This window comes from Blennius ocellaris (genome assembly GCF_963422515.1).
Source record: "Blennius ocellaris genome assembly, chromosome: 10".
Classification (NCBI taxonomy): Eukaryota; Metazoa; Chordata; class Actinopteri; order Blenniiformes; family Blenniidae; genus Blennius; species Blennius ocellaris.
This window is the reverse complement of record NC_137659.1, coordinates 13,148,027-13,169,411: the sequence shown is the minus strand read 5'-3', so window position 1 is coordinate 13,169,411 and position 21,385 is coordinate 13,148,027. Positions and strand designations below refer to the sequence as shown.

General features: G+C 41.3%; 1 protein-coding gene across 1 annotated transcript in view; it reads left to right on the top strand.

Moving 5' to 3' along the window:
- Positions 1-1,599: 1,599 nt before the first annotated feature.
- Positions 1,600-21,385, top strand: part of LOC308135604 (low-density lipoprotein receptor-related protein 8-like) — a gene marked incomplete at both ends in the record, with an annotated part of 83,980 nt that continues 64,194 nt past the window's right edge. Inside the window, 2 exons of the mRNA XM_080503676.1 lie at positions 1,600-1,666; positions 2,320-2,436. Coding sequence (XP_080359802.1) covers positions 1,600-1,666; positions 2,320-2,436 — 184 coding nt within the window. The remainder of the gene's footprint in view (positions 1,667-2,319; positions 2,437-21,385) is intronic.

Sequence of the window (21,385 nt, the reverse complement as noted above, 5' to 3'; positions counted from 1 at the left end):
ATCAAGCCTTGCACCCAAGTTGGAAATCAAATGTCATTATAGTAGCGTTCCTGGAACAGTGGTGGACGACAGCAAAGGGGGTCTCAGACCCATGGACTCTTAACGGGGTAATGATTTGATTGACATTCATGTGAGAATTAAATGTGAATTTGTATTCGCCGACATTGAAGATACTGGTATTTTGTTGGTACAGTTTTCAAGGTCCTCTTCAGTTTTCCTTTACTGTGCTTTGATTCTGAAGATATAAGTAGGAGTGAGAAATCATTCCAGGGCTGAATCGCTTTTTTGTCATTTTAGTATTCAGCTTTCTGTCTTGTGCACCTCCCAGTAAATGCACTTTTTAAAAATTAAATTTGTTTCTATAACAGAGTAACAAGCACGTTTTATTTTTCTTTTAACATAATAAAGAATAAAAAGTGAAATGTTTGAAGCTTGTTTTGAATTCAATAAAAAAGCATCACGATTTAATGACCAGGAGAAAATTATGTTTTACCAGAGTTCTGGAGTTCAACCAGTTGAAAACCACTGGCCATGACTTTAGAAAATCAACCTTTTGCCAGGAAGGTACTCTTCAAAATAGTTAATGCATGGGTTTATTTTGAGATCTGAATGTTACAGCTATGCATTGAAGATTACTTTATTATTTGGTCCTCAGTCGTCTGTGCTTCTGGGTCTTTCTGCCAGAAAAGTGATATCAATCCTATCCAAATAAATGTTGATTATATAGCAAGTTTAATCATCATATTTCAGTTTTTGCTTTTGTTCTTTTATGTCGAATATGATAAATAACTTTGGTGAAGGGGTTTGACTTTATAATACTATGGTCCAGATATACATTACAGGTTAAACATTTACAAAGCCCCGTTTTTTCAAGTCATTTATTACAATTCAAGTTATTTCGGTCCACGAATAGTGCTGAGGGTATTTTCCAGATATTGTTACAGGCAGGCGAAAACAACTGGCAGCACACTCACATGTAATGTTAAGGGTGAAGGCAATTTAAACTGCTGTCACGTCTGAGGATGACCCGATGTCCAGTGCAATAATTCATCAAAATAGACCCAGAGCAATCATTTTCAGTGCCACAACCAGTGCCGTTTTAGGATGTATCTTGGATCTTCATCACTGTTTAATTTGTATGTTTTTATACTTTTTATTGTTTTTGTTTTAAGACACTTTTTCAACCTGGGTTGTGAGCCTTTTGCAGAGTCTATCTAAACACAGTTGAATCAGGTGTAAATTAAAAGTGCTGTTGTAGAGTATATTTAAATTTTAAAAGGGAATTAAATGCATGACTTAATGACTATAGTTAGACATAAAATGAATGACTCATTAAATTAGGTGCATTGCTCATACATGGTCATAATTTGTCACTCTGGTCCGAGTAACTCTATTCTATTCTATTCTATTCTATTCTATTCTATTCTATTCTATGCTATTCTCTCGTGCTGACTCCGCCCCCACTCACGGGCAGCCACTCTGGCGGAAGGGGGGGTTCACGAGGGGAGGAAGGCAGCAGCAGCGTCGCAGCGCCACGAGCGGAGCGGCTCTCGGGCTTTGTTTTGTGGATGTGAATGAGCTCCGTCACCTCCTCCAGAAATGTATCCGGATCTAAGGACATTATCACTTTTCTGCTTCCTCGTCCTCAGGCTCCATTTTTCGAAAGGTCAGTAAGAGCGTTGCGTTTGTCTTTACTCCTTCAACAAAATGTAATATAATCAATAAGGTGCGTGGTGGGATGGAGCGCTCCTGGTACCCAACGCGCTCGCGTGTGCGCGTGGATGGATGTGTATGAGTGTATGTGTGTGCGCGCCTTTGATGCCACGAGACTAAAAACAGAAAATCATTTTGAAAATCAGTAATACACATATGATTTCTGTCACTGTGACTGTGTGTTTTCTGAACGCGTATTGAATATCCAGGATGGAGAAGGAAAAAAAAAATGCTCGTGGGTGTCATGTGTTTCCCGGCTGTGAGCGTCCATACTGCATCGGAGGTAGTAAAATGTAGTAGCCCACACTGGCTGACTGAATCTTTGTCTTCACCTCCCGTGCCACAGTCCCACCCCACACACTGTTAAATATCCCACATAAAGTAGATCAGGAACTGAAAGAAAACACTGAGCCCCTCCGCGCCTCAGCCAATTGACCTGGATGAATGCTGAATATCAATGAGGCATTCATTTGCAAATGACAGTTGAACTACTAGTGGGTACTACCCCGCCATATCCGATTGTTGCACGTCCATCTGGATTGTGATCTCCACTCATGTTGTTGTTGTTTTGTTTTTTTCCCTTTTTTTTCCCCTTGTTCCTTTCAGCCACCGAGGAGTGTGAGGATGGACAGTTTCAGTGCAACAACAAAAGGTGTATACCGACGATTTGGAGGTGCGACGACGATGACGACTGCTCAGACAACAGTGATGAAGAAAACTGTCGTAAGTCTTCAGATCATGGCAGAAATTAAGACGAATCTAATCTGCTTGGTTCAGAAGAATGGGCTCGGTTGATGAGATAAATGAAAGTGGTTGAATTACACGTGGAAAACGATGCCAAAACGGGACAATCCAGCACAATACACTATGGAAACATTCATCTCAAAATAAAAAAAGAAAGGAGTTGGTACTTTTTTATCCTATACACCAGAAAACTCCACATTATTATTTGCATTATTCTTATGCTGAAAACATGGGACGACTCCAGCTTGACATAGTGCCCTGATCATTTCTGTAATGTTTGTTGCAGCATCTGTATCTCAATGAGCTCAATTTCCTCATAATACCTCTACTATTCGGACTGAAATGCACCCATGTCTCTTCTCACTCGCCTCATAATATGCTGTCACTTTTTATTTGCTGCGCTATTAGCATTTTATGAGTTTTTATTCCTCCATTTGCCTATTGGTTGTCTGAGATTCAGATTTCAAGAGCAATAGAGTTTACACAGAGACTCAAATAACACCATGCTTTGACCGTGGATGTGAGTGTGTTTTTGCCTTAGGCCCAGCATGCATGCAGGTGATTTCAACCCCCCCACCCCCAATGCTCCTATATATAGAAAGCTCAACAAGCAGTGCTTTCTTTAAAATGTGCATTGATAGAGTGGAACCATTTTCCAATCAGCTTCAAATGAAACGCTGTCCTGGTGAGAGACACATATGCATGGTGCATCGGTCTGCTGCTCAGAGCTCTGACAGGTACCATGGATGTGTTGTTTCTGTTTGGAATAAATAGAACCCCAGTCTCCTTTTTGACTGTGAGCCAATGGCCTATATTTTGAAAGACGGCTTGTGCAGAAATCAGTGAAGTTGTGCCAGAGCTGAAGCCAAGCTCCGCATGTTTGCTGTGCCTCAACGTTCTTTTGTGTCTGGGTTAATTGTGGCTTGGGAGGAATTTCGGTACCTTCCCCATACAAGCATACTCTCTTTTCTTTTTCCTCTTCATACCTGCTCCGGTCTTTGTTTCTGTCTTTCTATTGTACCAACTCCCACACAAACGCATACACAGACCTGTTGTACACTACTACTACCACCACCACCCGCTTCATGGGTGTCTGGAGGTTTTGCCGTTGCTTCTCTGTCTCGGAGACCATCAGGAAGTGTCCTCGGGCGTGCAAAAGAAAGCAGGTCATTTGGAGCTTCTTTTCTCCTAAAACATTCATGTGTCACACAAGCAAAGACGAGCAAACCCGGATGTTTGTCGAGATTTATTTCCCTGTCAGGCTTCATTTCTTCTGTATTTCTTTCATGAGTCGAATAGAAAATTGTTAGTGGGGTTTGATTACCACCTGTGAGTTCCCACCAGACAGAGCTTCTGCCACATTTAGAGTCTGAATGAAAACACAACTCCTGGAAGCCTTTTAAGCTGTGACTTGCTGTCAGTTCACAATTTCATGATTAAGACAGACGCAGCGATATTAGGCTGGCCTCCAGACATTGTGTGCGTCCCTTCCTTGTGTGGGTAGATGGACACAGAGTCTCTGCCTTGGCGTCTGTGTAGCATTGGAGCTGAAACAGGTTAAATATATCTGTTGGTAAACGATAACCCTTACAGACTCTTGTAATTCATTGAGGCTCGCTTATGTAGAAGAAGAAAAAAGGAATTCAACAGTTTGTGGGAAGAAAAATCTAATTTTAAATGTTATTTTAATGCTTTTTCATCATTTGGATTTGACATTTTATAGAATTTTTCAATTCTGTAATAGTTGTCTTGTTTGCAGAAATTGGTTGAAAAGTAAGGAATGTCTCTCTGTGATTTTCGATACCTTTCTAAATCTAGAAAAAGGTGTAAAAACGTTTTTTATGTTCACCTTTTTCCTCTGTAGACATAAATCACACACACAGAAAAAAAATTGCAATTTTGTCCTCTTTCACCTCGCGAGTCTGTCATTGCCCCATTACTCACAATTTGATGAATAAATCCCCTCGGGGTATTTCTACTAAAACCCTAATTTAGACCCGTTGTATTTAAAGTCTGAAGTGCATGCTTTCAGTTGGACGCTGTGATAACTGCTCTGGAATATCAAATGACATGTTACATGTTGACGTGATGTTTTCAGCTCAAAAAGGGCCTGTGAGTGTGACGAAGTGAGCAATTAAAAAAAAAAAAAATAATCTGGCTTTATCCCCTATGCACCTACGGGAGTTATTGTAACAGGTACTTGTGTTTGAAGACTCTCTCTCTCAGTCTATGAACTCGCTTTCAAAACCTGCTGTAGTATCCTCGTATTCGCTCAGCAGGACATAGGCACTACTGCCACATTGGCGCTGTACGTTTTTATTTTAAATTGTCCTGATATCAGGATCATTCTCGCAAGTTGCTTTTTAAGCCTCTTTTCTGTGCCCATTGGTAAAAGACAGTGTGGCGCAGCGAAGTGCAAACCTGTGTAACATTTGCTGCTCGGGGGGGCGACGGTGGTGAGGATTTTACTTGTACACACAGCAAATCCTTTGCAGAAATGACACACTTAGTTTTCTTTTGTTGATGTTGAAGTGGTTGTGGTTGTGCTTTTTAAATTAAAGTTTCTGAATGGTTGAGTGGATAGGCTGCCTTTTTTTTCCTTCTTCTATTTAGTCCACTTGTGTTCACAATACATTATTTGGCAGCACAATGCCAAGCCACGGAATCACTGAGTGAATGTGTGCAACAGACCATGGTTGTGAAATATGCTGACAGGAAGAAACCTTTGCCGCAGCTCCTTATTTGTCATGCCAGTGCCCCCCCTCAACCTGACTGGTGGTGGTAGTGGAGCCTCACGGAGCACTTGTTAAGCTCTTTAAAACCAATTTCCTTCATGCTAACATTGTATGCTTGATGCGCTGTGATCTCCATCCTCCACCCCGTCTCCCACCGACCCCATCCCCCACCAGTCCACCCCACCATCCCCCATCATCAAACTCTATCCCCCAATGACCAGTCGCTAGCCGCACAGACCCAAGCATTCATGCACGCATCATTAGACTCATGAGTACGGACCTGATGCACACCAGCATCATTGCACGCATACAAACAGCTCAGGTGTAGTAACTGTTTATATCTGAACTCTCCAGTTTTGGAGCCAAAGCAGCTGACTCCACATAAACCATAACAGATATGTTAAGTATTCCTCACTGGTTGAATACGTTTTCAATGACGATGAGATTCAAAGCCAACCCTGGCTCCCGCCTCATCTCGAGTTGAGAGCAGTTGTTGAGACAACAAAAGAGCTCTGCCTCCAATTCTCAGTCAGATTTGTGCCAACTCTGACACAGAGCAGCAGTTTAATCCTCATCCTGATTATAGCACCGTATCACCCAGTTTCAATCTACCCACGTTACCTTCAAAGTCCAGAGTGCCCGCTTGACTTTCTTCTCAGCCTTGAATGTGATCAGGATCCGTTTCATCCTGGTTCATGAATTTAACATTTATACCTGCAGGGAGACATTTCACATTGCCACGAAGAGCTCAAAGTCTTCTTTTGTTTCCCCCCGTGATGCAGAGTCAGCAACAAGCTGCATGTCTCCTCTCTCTGTGTTCTTTTTACCTCAGAAATTTGTGCAATTTCAACTCCTTCAAACACAAACTGACTTTGCTGGTGCTCCTTGACTCCTGGTGTAGTCATTACTTATTTCTTATGCCTTTTAGGTGTGTGTAGCCTCATCTGCTGCAGTGTTTAAACCTAAAAAAAGACACCCTACATCTTCAAATCCATTATTATGTATTATTCCAGCAGGGCCTCTGGTTGCTCCTGACAGTTAATGTAAAACTGTTACGTCTGACTATCTGTCTGTTGCTCATTAAATCCGAGGTTAGAATTAATGTTGCATGATATTAATTAAGCATTTCATATGTGATCATTTTGTTATTGATAGTATATGATGTTAAAATATTTGTGCTTTGGGATTTGTACTTCTATATATAACGGTGCTCTTTCATTTCTTGGGCCCAACTTTAACCAGACACAGCGGTACGGCGTTTGTTTTTCCACATGCAGGACTCATCAGTTCAATTTTTGCATCGGCTTGAGATTTGTCATCACAAACTTTAGTAATGCCTTGCTTGACCCAGTCTTGGACCCAGTTACCATTAACAGCACGTCGTCTTCCTCGCACTTGAAAAGCAGAACCAGATAAAACGGCGTAATCCCGAGATACGTTGAAACTCGCATCTCTCGGCACTGACGGGTGGCTGTAGGCCAACTTCCACTTTCCGAGTGCTGGTGGCTCTGTTTTGATTACTCTCGTTGTGTGTACGCCACCTACCCAGGCAAGCTGACAGCCATCTTTAGACGTGTTATAGATGAGGAAACGCTCTTTTTCCCCGAGCTGAGATCGACTTGTAAGTACAGAAGAAAGTTTGAGCAAGAAGGAAAAAAAATGCGTCGTGTTTCTTCACTTATCAGTGTTTTAAGCACATCTCCGTTTGTGTGCGAGTTGTTTCCCCCCGCAGTCTCTCCACATCGCTGCAGTTTGAAGCAATGTGGTTGACAGCACCGACGCCGTTTGTCAGGGTTGTTGATGATCTGGAACAACGAAATGAATGAAGTTGAAGCGCAAAAAGAAAATGGGGAGGGATGCGATGTCCTGTGGGGTGAGTTGGGGAAAGTTGTTTGTGTTCGCATCAAATTCTCTTTATAATCTCTACGGCTGTTGACAACCGCACACGGCGTGGAAAGGATTACGCCTTTATCCCTCTGCACGACGAGGATTGTTTTATGTCTGAGTCTGTGGTCAATTTGTTTTCTGTTGCTTAGAGTTCACGGTTGTCAAAAAGTCTTAATTCGTCTTACAATTTTTGATTGCTGTGATTTGGACAACGTTGTTTTGCGAAAACTGATGAGATATAAAACGTACCGTATTAGTTCAGCATATAAAATTGACGAGTTCACTATTATTTTGACATTTTCTCTGTTTTCATTTAGTCGGGGAATTGAAAGCTTGTTTCCAATGCATTCAAGGTTTATAGCATCTAACGGGTTGTTCAAAACAAGTTCAGACCTCTTTAATAAAATAAATAAATAATCATTTGGTGAATAATCAGCAGGTTTTATTTTGTATTTTGTGGCAATGTGAGCAACTGCCTGGATCCAAGACAGTGGAACCAGGATGTTGTTGAGATCTCATTCCTGTATTGTTCCAATTATAGACTGCTCTCATGTCAGTTGGTGCTCAAACTTCAAGATCTCCACCTCAGGTGGTGAAGAGGGGAGTGGTGGAGACTCTTTGACCCACCTTCGACTTGATTTGGTGACTCCACCCACTTCCTCCTCAGCAGAAGGGGGATACCTCGACTCATCACCCGAGAAAACTCCACCCTGGTGTTGCTACTTCACATGAGTGTTAAAATCCGAGTGGCTGAGTGAAAAAAGGGCTTAATATCATTGCATTGGCTGAATAGATGACTTTGTGAACATTAATTTGCATGCTTGGCAGCATTACCAAGTATACAATAGTTACTGGATTGATGCAATAATTTTACTCACTGTAAGATGTACAATAAACAATCCCTCCCAAACACTGAATGTATGATCATTTGACAATGTTGTGAACATGGAATCAGCTGCTTAGGTCTGCCGGACTGTTTTTATGTGACCTCTGCATCTGTTCCCATGTGACTCATTTCCAGCGAATGATGCTTTGCTGAGGGTGCGATATGAGGGATGTTTGCGTGGAAACAATGAGCCTGATTGGCTACGTGGTCAGTTAAGCCCACCCCATGAGACGTTTCGTCAGTACTGATGGTGGGCACATTGTGAGCTGGGTCTGGATGGAGGATCCTATCACATGCATGGAGGGACTCTATCTGACTACAGGGAAACAATAGCCTTGTAAGAAAGGTGCACAACAGACTCCTTCAATATTTGATCATTTTCAGTCTCTGGTGTGATAAGCCTAGATTTCCCACCTGGCAACACTGGCGCCTGAAGATCTTTTTAGAGACATTGTATTTAGGGAGACTGAAGTTAATTATTTTCAGAATGATTATCATCAGTAGAGGTGCAATAGATGACAAACATCCTGATGGTTTCATGGTTTTGAGTCATAGATTGCATCGTTATTGGCAACAACAGTGCGAGTCCAGATGCCTTTTCATTCAAATGTTCCTCACAGGGCTGTAATGAGTTCACCTCCCGTCCTTGGCTTACTGCGATGCACACTGCCTGGTGTGTGAATTTTACCCCCCGTGCCCTATACCTGCAACAGAGATGGGACTGATGCGCAAGGTGTAAATCATCGTCAGTGTGTATGCATTCGTGGTACTCCCGCTGTGCCAGTTCACACGGTCACATAGAAGCCCCACCTCGCAGCCAGCCTCCAATAAGATCTCAGAGCTGAGGTGCAAACTAGTCTGGCGTGCTCATTCTGTTTGAAACAAATGCAGCAATGACTTTCCTAATCAGTAGACGTAAGTGTCACAGTTCGATGTTTATTGCAATGCACAGTATTTTTTTTTTTCCCTCTGCTGGGATTACGAATTCCTCAAAGAATAGCCACGGAAAAAAAAGCATTTGAAGCAAGTAAAGTTCAACCCAGTCGTGGGTGTGTTGCATCAACCCGACGGGTCAACAGGTCTCCACATCTGATTTAAATGATCTGCGAGTTATTAAGCCGTGCATTTATTTGAATCGTGTGTTCGGAGAACATCCATGGCATGCAGGTCAGACATAAATTTGACATTTTCTTCAACTCCAGTTGTCAATTTGTATAATTCAGCCTCATTCATGTGTGTTTTATGTGTCACTGTGCTTGTTTGTTTGCTTGCTGGTCCTACTGGCCCACTGCCCTGTGTCTGCATGTCTCAAAGCCTGCGTGCCCTAAGTGATCATTAAGAAGTCTGCGGCTGCAATTGAGCTATTATCTCAGATTAGTGTGTGCTGTTGCACAAAGTTGCACAGAGGAAGGGAGAAAAGGGGGGAGGAGGCGGATTAATCTGGGGATATAAAACATCACTTAGTCTCTCATCCTTATGCCATCATCTGCCATGTATTTATCTCCTATTCCACTCCACTTTTTAATGCTCGATCCCTAAAAGAGAGGGAAAAAAATTGTGAGCAACATTTTAAAGATCATACCTCCCAGAAATCTCACTTTTCATTTCAAAGGATAAAAAGCCCATATTTCTACAGGGACGCTGTGAGCCGTGTGTTTTGCCTCATGAAAAATACAGTTTCAGTTCGGTTGAACTATTGAAATACAGCTGAGGAATTAAAACAACAGAGTGAGCTGAAGTTTGAGCAATGATGGTCTTTAAATGAAATGATTATTTCTTTGGTCTGATAATGACATTTTTAGCTTCAGGTCGTTTTTTTTTTTTTTTAAAGCTATGGAGACTTAATTTCGTTGTTTTTGTGAATAATGTTCTTACGCTGTCATGAACCCAGGTGGGTTTAAATGCAGGGCTTGAATGGATCGGTCATATTTCTCTTGTATAGTAAACCTTCTTTGCATAATTAGAGCATATTTGTCATCAAACAATTCATAAGATAACATTTCCTCAGACCACAACAAGGCACCCAGAGCACTGTTGAAAATGTCAACTTAAAAGTGGAAGTATTGGATGTGGGTTTGTGGACAGGTGAAATCGTGAACAGTCTGTTTTCAGTTGAAGGACTCGTTTTTTTTTTCTTTTTATTGTTTCAGGCTACTTTTGAGGTAGAACCGTTCAGTTTACACAGAGATCTTCCAGATGAAATGATCGCTGCTCGACATCACTTTAGCTTTCCTCGAAGAGATTCAGTTGTAGCGGTGAACCCAGGTTAGTTTGAAGATCGATAAGATACATGCTGCATGTTGGAGAGCGGCTGCCTGCTCTGTGAACTCAGGCCTTGAGCGGCCTCTGGCATCCAGGCAGACAGCGCCTTTCATCCAAAATCACTGTCAGGGAAAAAAAACCAAACCCACGAGGGAAGTGGCTGGCACGCATTGAGGGAAATGTGGCCCTTTGCAACTTGTGACTCATTTTGGTGAAAAATGCCACTTCATGTGTGTCAATGGACACGCGTGGGAATCTTCACCGACGGCTCTGGGGATATGGAGATTGGCCGAGTGTGGCTGCGAGTGTCACTTTAGTTTGATTTATTTGTGTGTGGATGAGTACACACACTCGTCACAAAACTACAGAGGACATTCCGCCATTCAGGGAGGCCCTGAAGTTAAACAAGAGCAACAGTGAGCAGCAGCCGTGTGCGTGCTCGGGGAATTGGAGTGATGAGCAAATGGCTGTGACACAGCAACCAAAGCCCTCGGTCTCTTCTTTCTTTTTTCTACATGATGATTCATTGTGGCCGGATGAATTATCAGTGTCACCTCGGCTCACACGGGCATCATTGGCTTCCTCTTGCCCGGCCATGTATTGACTCATAACACTGCCACCATCACAGTGTTAAAGTTTTCACGGGCAGCCTGTCACAGCCGCAACATCATCCCACCTGCAGACACGTCTCTACGTTCAGAGCGCCGGTCAGATTATTTCTTTATTTTAAACTGTGGCGGTACGGAGATTAAAGGCATACGATGGATTCAGTGGCGCTGCGCTTATGTCAGAGTACAGCAATGTCTGAATTAAATCCTTTGAAAGTGCAGAACAGTGTGAAAAATCTCACCAGCAAAACGTAATAAAAGTGCCAGAATATGCACTTGTTTTTTTGTTTTTTCTCTCTCTGTGGCTTTTAATTAAATTATGATATTATTTCAATGACCGTCATTGTGTAAGCAGCGTGTTACTGTATTAGCTGCTGGAGAAGGAGCTAATTGAACTGCTTCATTTACTGTGAGCTATAGTTTTGTCCAGTGGTTACCAGCCAAGGGCTCCGTCGCTTTGAGTCTTCAGACAGAAGTGGTGGCCTATTAAGTGATTAACAGAAGTGGAAAGAGGGGAAAACAGACCCTTTCTTTTTCATATTCTTTGTATTTCCTTGTTTTTCTAATTGGACAATTTGAACATGAATCCCCTCAGCTCACAGTCTATGTTGCTGGATGGATTGAAGGTTTCTTTTTGTTTAGATCACATGGTGACGTAGTGGGAAGCACTATACTCACAGTGAGAAGACACAGTTTCTATTCTTAAATTAAATAGTCACTGTAAAATCCACGCTATCTATTAATTCCATTTTGCCGTTTATGTTTTCCTGTAATCTCACTCTTTAGTTTTTTTTCAGGTTATCCACTGATGATTTTCCTAAATATGTAATCATACTCATACAATGCCAGAATATTGATTTAAAAATCCCCCTGCAGGTTTTTTTTTTTTTTTTTTTAAACCACTAAGATCTCAGGATATCTTGTATTTGTGGACCTTTTTTTTTTTCCTTCCTAAGCGGTGATTTGGGAATTAATTTTTGCACAAATGCAGAATTTATGTGCTAAACCAAAGTTAAAAGGGGATTTAATAGTGTCAAGCATTGCATTACCTGAGCAATGATGGCAAATAAGAACCCGCCTTAAACCAATTTACTCAACAGTTGAGCCTTCAGTGTGAGAAGCCTTGAAGTCTTGCATCCTGCCTGATGGGGGCTATCAATGGGTTTCCTTACAAAGCCGGCTTTCCATTTACCAGCAGACCAATTTTACATGTGCTAATCGAATGTTTCGGCTACAGACTTGTGATGCTTCTTGTTGTGCAGACACAAATGGGACACGCTTCGACTCGGGGAGTGCAACATACCAGACTGACAACATTTAAGAACGGAGAGCTTTTATGCAAAGTAACTTTGATAGATGGAAGTGATAAACTAGATTTTTTTTTTTTTTTTACTTTAGCAGTGACAGTTGATTCTTTAGTTTCCTTTTATTAGTGTGTTTATATATTAATGCTTGTCGATATAAATGTAGTTGCTATTCTTTTGAAGTCTTCAAAACCTTCCCATATTTTGATGTGAATATGATTTTGCAAAAAAAACAACACATAATGCTCCTGAATACTGTTGCTTGAATCTGAGTTTGCCTTTACAAAGAATTACTTTAATTTATATCACTTCTTTGTATGTTTTAATAATTTCTTACAAAGCAAAAAATTGACCCCTTATCAAAAAGGGTCATCCTGTTATCATTTTTAAGCTTAAATCTAAATCATTGACTGTATGACAAATTCAGGTTTTTGTAAGATTCACACTTGCTGTGTGTTGCCACCAAAGTTGCAAAGTCTTTCTTGGAATCGGTTGGATATATAGGATGGGTAGTTGGAGACGTCCCCAAGCAGATTGTTTGTCTGTGTTGTGCCTGACTTTATGTGCTTTTGAGGAGACGCAATGTGATCAAAGCTCAGCAGCCAAGCTCTGCCGAGAGACAGATATATTTTAAATGCACAGCTATGGCCACGTACATGCGCGCACAAATGAACTCCATCCACAATTAACGTGACAATATGTGGACTGCTTGTGCGTACCTATTGTGCGTTGAAAATTGTCTAATCTCTTTTGACATGGATCACTAGAGAGAAAAAGAATGGGGGAGGTTGTGAGTGGGGAAAAATAAAAGAGGAGTGAGCGAGGAGGCAAGCTAAGGAACATGTTGGCGAGAGAGAGAGAGGGGGCGGGGATGGAGAGTGCTGCAGTCTCATTGATTCCAGACTGCTTGTTTTGCCGTGTTATTGTTGTGATGTAGATCAGACAGAGTGCAGTTAGATAAGAAAGACGTCCATTTTTTTTTTTTTTTTTTTTTTTTTTGGAGTTTGAGGTTGTGTTTCCTGCCCCACGCTGGGTAAATGTGTGCCACAGGGTGTCGCCACGTATGGTGTGTGAAGGCGGAAAACGGGACAGGAGCTGGCACAGCAGCAGAAACTCGTGGATGTGATGAGCAATAAGAACGATGAAACTCCTTGCTCTAGCCAGAACGCAGGCATGACTTCAATGGCATCTTGGTGGGTTTGAGTGAAAACAAGCGGAGATGCTCTATGGGGGCTGCAACTCGCAGCAGAACATCTGCTCCTCCGATCAGACAGCCGGGCTGCTGGGAACACCTGGCACGTGTGCTGCTCTACTTACAATGCTGTTTGAAGCTCATTTTCTGGGTTTACCTGTCAAACAGCATGGCTAAGCAGGCTTCTACTTTGGGGGGAAAAAACTGTTATAGAAACCAGTTATACAAACTAACATGAGCTGTTTATGCATGTGTATTGCAATGAAACAATTGATTAAGTCAGGGCACTGAAACGTAACAGAGCTGAATGTACTGCACAGACGCGTCATGGCATATTGCACCTCTATTTTTAAAGCTAACCTGCAAAAACATGTCAAAAACATAGTGTTTCTATTCCTTTATTTTTTGTCTTTTTACAATTCGGCTTCAGCAGACAGTGAGGGGTGTTCCTAATAATCAACAGCTCTACAACCACAAAACCATATTCTTCAGCGGAAGTCTTCCTGATGATATCAAGCAAAGCTGAGAAATAGCACACGATCACCTTTGTAAAGGAAGAACTTATGGTGGAGCTGTTGTACTGTACCCACTGACGGCTACACAGTGATTTTGGCATACGTGATTGGAGCAATTCCGCAGATGGCCAATGTCACAGTTGTGCAATGATTTTCTGACATTATTTGAAATTCATCTGCAACCTGCAGCTACTCGCCAAACAATCAAAACATGACACAATGATCGAGGCATGTCAGCGAAACAAGTTGACAGCTTTTAATAGAGGTGACACAAAAAAAAAAAAAAAGTTTATGGTATTACAAAAAAAAGGGGGCACCAGAAGCTTTGTTTGCGAAATGTTTCATCCAGCTCCAATCATGACCCCATTATTATGGTGCTGCTATTTCATTATCCCTCCATATTGAGCCATTCAGCCTGTTTCACTAGTTGTCTGAGGACATCAGTGGAGGTGGACATCGTACCCAAAATTCTGAAATCAGTGCTGCGCAGTGCGCCAAGTGGCCAGAGTGTTGACATTCTTTTGTCATCCAGATGTTCCGAATTCTGGTTCAGTGTGTTCTTATTGCAATTCTCTTCATGGATTATCACAGATTTCATTGCTGCGTTCACTTTAACTTTAACTCAGATATCAGTGAAAAAAAAACCTCTTTCATTTTTTTTCATCCGTTTTTCTCGCTTTTTTTCCCTTAATGTCTCGCTCACATCATTTGTATTTTCTACATTAATGGTCATTTAAATATTAATGACTTATTGCACAACAGCTCTTACGAATTTGTCTTCCAAGTACCGTTTTATCTGAGAGACTCCAAGTGGCACAAAAAAAATCCCATAAAGTGCACTTATTGTACATTTCTTGCATGTAGCAGTCGGCAAGGTTAACTATAAAGACGTCTGTATTCACATATCGGGAGCTGCACTTTTGCATAAAGTATGACTCCACGGCCTACTTTGAATCTCAGCACCACATATCTTAGTACGGGACAATGAAAAAGGAAAAAAATGCCCCAGAGAAAGGAGGAAAAAAAAAAAAAAAAAGAAGATTTCATTAAATTTCTTCATGCAACTCAAAGCTGCTATTGCATCTTAAAGTTCCAACCCGTTTGTACGGTGCAGCGGGAAAAAAATGTCATGTTGACATTAATGTGCAAGCTTGCTTTTGTTTTACGCGAGGGGCTTGTGATAGTAGCTTCGACTGTACTCGTTTGAATAATGTTGACTTCCATATGCCTCTCATTGAGTCTCTCACATTTTTTAATGTCGCTCAGTGTCAAACAAACGTCATGTTTGATTCTGTATCAGTGAGGTCTCTCCATTAGGCCAATCATTACTGCATGAAAACAATTTTACGTCGTGACATTTTCTTCTTGAGGAATGCAGACCAATGTTGCAAAAATGTTCCTCAACCCATTAAAGCTTAAGTAAGATTTGATGAAAACAGCCAATGAATCACTGCTCTCATATTAGTTTAAATGAGGCCAACTGAAATGCTACATCTCTGATGTGTAACAAATGTGCCATGCTTTTAATGGGGCCGCCTGAGCTCTCCATCCATGAAAGAAATTGCATTAAAGAGCCGTCACCTTCCGCTTTGATAAAGACACTGAAAATGTGGTGTATTTGCTGTTTGTCACGATGCAGATATAGATTCTTACGTAAGGAGGAAGACAAACGTTCAGGTTTCTGACAGAAAAATGTGGTGGTTGGATTTGACTATTAAATATTCATCCAGAGTCTTCACAACTGCAACTCATTTTATGTGGTGGGTTGCAAACATCCAGACCTCGCCCCCCCCCCCCCCCCCCCCCCACGATCCTCAGGGCTTCAAGGTGGATTCGGTCCTCATTGCATTTAAAGCTTTGCACAGTTGGTCTGATATGCCCACCCTGTAGAGAAGCTGCTACTTCGCTAACATTGAACAGCTCTGGTGGGGAGATGGAAGCGTTTAGTCACAGTTTGAGTAATCTGTTCGTGTGGTGTGGTTTGCTGCTGGATCCTTTGATTAGAAAGTGTGTATGCGGTGGGCCCGCACCACAAAATATCAACCCTCCTGGAGTCCATCAATAGCTGTCTGCAAATTTTCCTTCTCCCGTGTGACTTCTGTTTGCTTTTCGGGTTTTGTGTGTGCGAGAAGAATAAAAACGACACAAATAAAACCTGGGACTTTAAAACTGAGAACAGAAGACCGACTTTCACTTGTGCAGAAATGGAGGGGAGTAAAAGTGCACTTGCGTGCACGAGTGTTTGCATGTAACTGTCGGGTTATGTTCAAACAGCAGCTGGGAATAAAATATGAGCGTGTCTTAATTACTCGCTGTTGTTGCTAGGGGCAGATTTTTCTCGAACAAGGAGCCTGACCTTAGGCAGTGTTACAGTTATGTTAATTCTCGTCTGCTGTGGGAAATGTAAAATGTGCTCTCAACGACTGGTCACAGCAATTCCAATGCCTTAGTCCACAGGCCTGTGAGATTGTTCCTGAACATTTGGTCGACTGGCATTGTACGTTGGAGCGTTGGTATAAATGTCAGCGTGAGAAAAAGACAGACGAATTGAAAGGAAGGAGATTCAGCTCATTCTCAGCATAGCCTACAAGACTAATCTCACAATTCCAATTCCAGTTTCCCAGTTAGAAGACACACACAATAATCCAGTGTGGCGTACATTTCCGTATACAGGAGTGAGTGCATTGTATGTTTTCCTGATGCATTTGGCCACCGTGACTCGGAGTGGCGGAACAGTTTTGAACAATTATTCCCATACCCACATCCATTGTAAACTGAAAATGCATAATACAAGGTTACTTCTGAGTAATGGGAGCAGACAACACAACGTCTGAAGGCTTTTAGAGATGTTCTGAAACTGGATTGTAATGATATGCACTGCCCTGGAGCACTCACATAGATTAATTTATACAGTAGAGTTTAAGAACGGCAGTCACAACGTGAGACACTGCTCATAGCAGGGACGTCTCTAACCCTTTTTTTTTTTAAAACAACTCATGTCTGTATGAAACCATGGCTATCACTACACATGTCACAAATGCATTCGGTATAGTCAATTCTACATTTGTTGTTTTAATGTTTTATAATTTTAACGTCATATGTGGTACAAGGTTTATCTTCTATAATGCTTTAAAATCAGTTGTCCTTTGTTTAATCTTAGATCTGGATGGAGTTGACAACATAAACCAGGTTTGCAGTGTTGGGTTATCATGCTAAAGACTAAAATGTATTGAATTTTGGCCAAAATTATAGTATACCTAAATAGTATAACTAAAATAAACATTCCTGCTGATGCATGACAGTGGAATATAGTCGCTGTACGTGTTTGATAGCATCCTACAGACGCCTACAACTTTACCAACACATAGTGAATCAACAGCGCATCAGCAGCCAAAACCTCACAGATGTGTGTAAGTAGACACGGGACCTCATTGACAGCAGCTGTCTGCTTGAGCTTGAGTTAGTGCAGGGTTCCCCGATTCCAGGCCTCGAGGGCCGGTGTCCTGCGTGTTTTAGCTCTCGCCCAGCGTCGGCACATCTCAATCTGATGCTGATGTCATCATCAAGCTTGTAAAAAAAAGCCAAGTAACGAGGCACTTATTGCATTCAGGTGTGTTGCAACTGGGAGAATCCTAAAATGTGCAGGGCACCCTGCCCTCGAGGCCTGGAATCGAGGAACCCTAATCCCGTGTGACCGCCATTTTGGATGAGAGCATCAATTCCATTAAACATTTAGAATTTCATGTCTAAACATTTGAAATAGTCATAACTTGCTGACTATTCAAGTGATTCATATAACAAATGGTTGATATATGAATAATAATTAATTATAATACGTTCTTCACAGTAATTTGTTGCTTGATTATCACAATATTCTAATAAAACATTACACAATGTACCAGGACTGTGATGGATGGTTTATTTAGCCACTTGCTTCACATAGGAGTCTTTGTTATTGACTGTTTCACAAATTGTACTGACCTGGTTACACTTTTGAAGGAGTAAGATTATGTGTGAAAGTGGGGGTGTTGAGAGGATTCACACCTTTTCAATATCTGCCAAGAAAGTGTGTCATTTTCACCCAAACCTCTCTGGCCCAAGGGATGACAAAGCCACTTTATCTTTTTGTCAGATGAATTTCCTCACATTTCTGTTGAAACATTCATTTTATTGAAGATGAATCCATCCTCTAAGGGGCTGCATGCAGCTCATGTTGCTCTCTAAGATAAAAAGGTACCACTTATGACTCCAAATTCTTCCTTTAGTTTTAATTTCTACATCCTGAAATGTTTAAAGAACTCAGTTTTTGCAAAAACCTAAAAGTTTTGAATTTTTAAGCACATTAATGGCAGCTGTTTCTGCAGCCTTCAAAGATTGTCTTTGTTTATAACGCTATTTTGCTAGCTGACATTCACCTCAGTTGTTCACCTTACTTGTTCATTCCTCCTTGACTTGGTTTTTAACATTTAATACTTAATATTTTGCCTCTTCGTGGTCTTGTATTTTTTACTACTGTGCATTCTTATTGCTCTCACTGAGGATGTCTATTCTATTCTATTCTATTCTATTCTATTTACCCAGTGGGCTTGAAATAGTTTTACTGAAACATTGCAGATAATATTGTCTTTGTAGCTTTTACAGTATGCAAGGAACATGTTTGACCTTCACGCAAGCCAATTTTGGCTCATGTACCATATTATTGATGTCCATGATATAGCAGGTGATGGATAATTGCCGTGACGGCTGTAATCAACAACTGTTAGTTCTGGCTTTGTGAGCATCGTAGCACGATAGCATGTAAATATTAATTTTCAGTCGGTACAACTCCACAGAGCTTTGGTCATGCAGACTCTGGTTATGAAATCTCTCCATCACATAAACTGTCTTACAGTGATAAACCTGGCAGCTATTGCATTGTGTCACACTTTATAGATTATGCCAGCCAGGTCTTAACAGTGAATGATGACATTTGGTCCAGGAGTTGTAATTACTTTTGACAGATGGATAATGATTGTTTAAAGGGGTGTCTCCTGTGTTTTGGCTACATTGGAGCACAGAGAGGAGGTTGTTAATGTGAAGAGAGTTCGCTGTAGGATTCCCTTTTATTAATTTTGATTCATCTGATCTCTCAGCAGTGCAGAAATTCATTTGTGTTCCACTTTCTTTCAAATCACGAAAAAAGAAGGATTCAGTCGTATTTATCGATGCTGCAAAAGCTGATAGATGAATGGAGAGGAGAGTGTGTGTGCCAGAATTCAGTTTTAGCTGTGCGCTGCAGCTTGCACACACTTGGGATGTTGTTTGTAAACTGCTGGATTTGGATTATTGTGCTTAATATAATTGTGACTCTCTCTTTGAAAATTCAAAAAAAGTGCTCAGAACTGCTTTGACTGCATATAAATTCAAGCTTAAGATATTAAGCTATAATTTTAAAGATTTGGACTTCCAAGAGTGGATTTCTGCTATCTGAAGGAGAAAATGTGATAAGCTGCTCTCAGGTATATTTGAACCTCAAGCGAAGCAACTCGTCGTCGGGCCAGCAGTTGCTGGTAGTTAAAGGGTGTTGTTTTGCTGAAAACCGGCTGGGTGAAGCTGCTGTGACTCCATGCAGTACGTGAAGAGGCCCTTTGCAGTGGATGAGCGCGTATGTGTTGCGTGCAGGGAATAGTTCCCAAACCATTAAAGGTTCAAAACAGCGAGGCTGATCAATACATCTCTGGGGAAAAAGGTCTGGGAAGATTGCAATGATTGTACTGAGAATTACAAGACCCCATGACTCAAAAACAAACACCAAACCAACCTGAAGTGTGTAAAATGTGCAAAAATATCAGCGTTCGGTTTTTCAGGACCTTACTTTGAACTCTGCACTGCAGACTGTCGTTCCAGGCTATAAGGAAGGAGCATCTGGCTCTTACTTTGATTTGACTTCATTTCCACTGAAGCGTGCAGAAGAGGCTCTGGAGGGAAGAGCAGTGGTTAAGGTGGCACCCCCATACTGTGTGGGTCTATGTTCGCAAGGCCAGGGATATTTTTTTATTTTACCAAAAGGTGTGAGACAGGTGACAAAACTGTGCCGCAAGTGTACTGCCCTTCATTTGGATGGTCCTCGTTTGGAAAGTTGCAGATTCTAGATCTAATTTACATTTTGAGTTGAACAAAACCTTGTTTTTGTTTAATTCTGAAAGTTGATCTTTCTTTATTTTTTTTCACAATCAAGCTGTGAATGTTTTGTGTTCGCATCTAAGGCCTTTCTTTGTCTTTCAGAGGATTGATTTTATTTGGAAGGTTCCTGTTTTTGTGTTATTTTCTGATAAAAGCTGCATTTTGAGTTGCATTTACCCGCTCCAATTGTGAAAAGAAGGGCACACGGTCTGACCCTTGTCATGGATTTAGAAACAGCGGTAGGGACGAGATCCTGGAAACGGCTCCTCTTTACAACCGTGCCTGTTTCTGCCACTGTCCACCATAATTGAATTGTGTTACTAAATAGCTTAATATCACCTCAAATGCAGGTTTGGCAATAAAAGGTTCAGTAAGTGCTTTGGCTCTTTATTGCAGCTGCTTTGAATATTCCTGAAAATGCTCTGCTGTTTTTGCAGGTAAATCGCAGAGACGTTGCTCTTGTTAAGGCATGACACATTAGCCATTGCTGTCACATTAACCACACTTTCAGCTGATGTAATACAAAATCACATCCAACACATGAAACAAAGCAGTTCATCTAAGGTGCGCCCCCGTGGTTTCTACCTGATATGCAGCTCAGGACCTTTCATTCCCTCCATCACACCTTCCTCCTGTGTGGCTCCTGCCATCTGTATCTTGCGGCATTCCTCTTGAAGCCATGTTTTCTGTATTGATCCATCACCAATGTCTGCTGGGTGCTGGAGGTGTGATTGTTCTTCCCGCTGAATCATTACCTGGTTGCAGAAATTCATACAAGAATGGGGGAGCCTGATAGCAGAACCCGAACCACCAAATATGAGCATATAACCACTTCTACACTTATTTGAACTCTGTAATGAGATTCAAACTTCCTGGCTGAATCTAGGTTGCATTTTCCAGTAGAAGAGGTAATTACCTAGCATTGAATGACATTACAGCTGAGTTTCATCACTGGTACAGCTTTGGAATCATTGTGTGTGACCTGTAAAGGAGGTATAGTACATTTTGTATCCAGAATCACCTTTGGCTGTTTTCCTCTCTGTTCAGATGTGAATCTCTATTAACCCAGAATGTATATACTCAGGTGGGTCCTATATCTGGACGACTGAGTAACCCATTCTAGTATTAATCTCTTTCTGCATACTGACATTATTTAAAAAAAAAAAAAAGTTACATAATTTTAATGCCCATTACGTTCAGTGGCCTTGTGCTGGATTGAGATTTAAGTATGGTTAAAGAAGCAGCTGGAGTGGAATTAAACTTACTATTGTCAGCTAATATAGGTCAGGTTCATTATCTGACTGGCAACACTCTGTCATATGCAAACACTTCATCAAAGTCCCATGCAAGGGAAGACAAATGCCACTACTTTTTTGT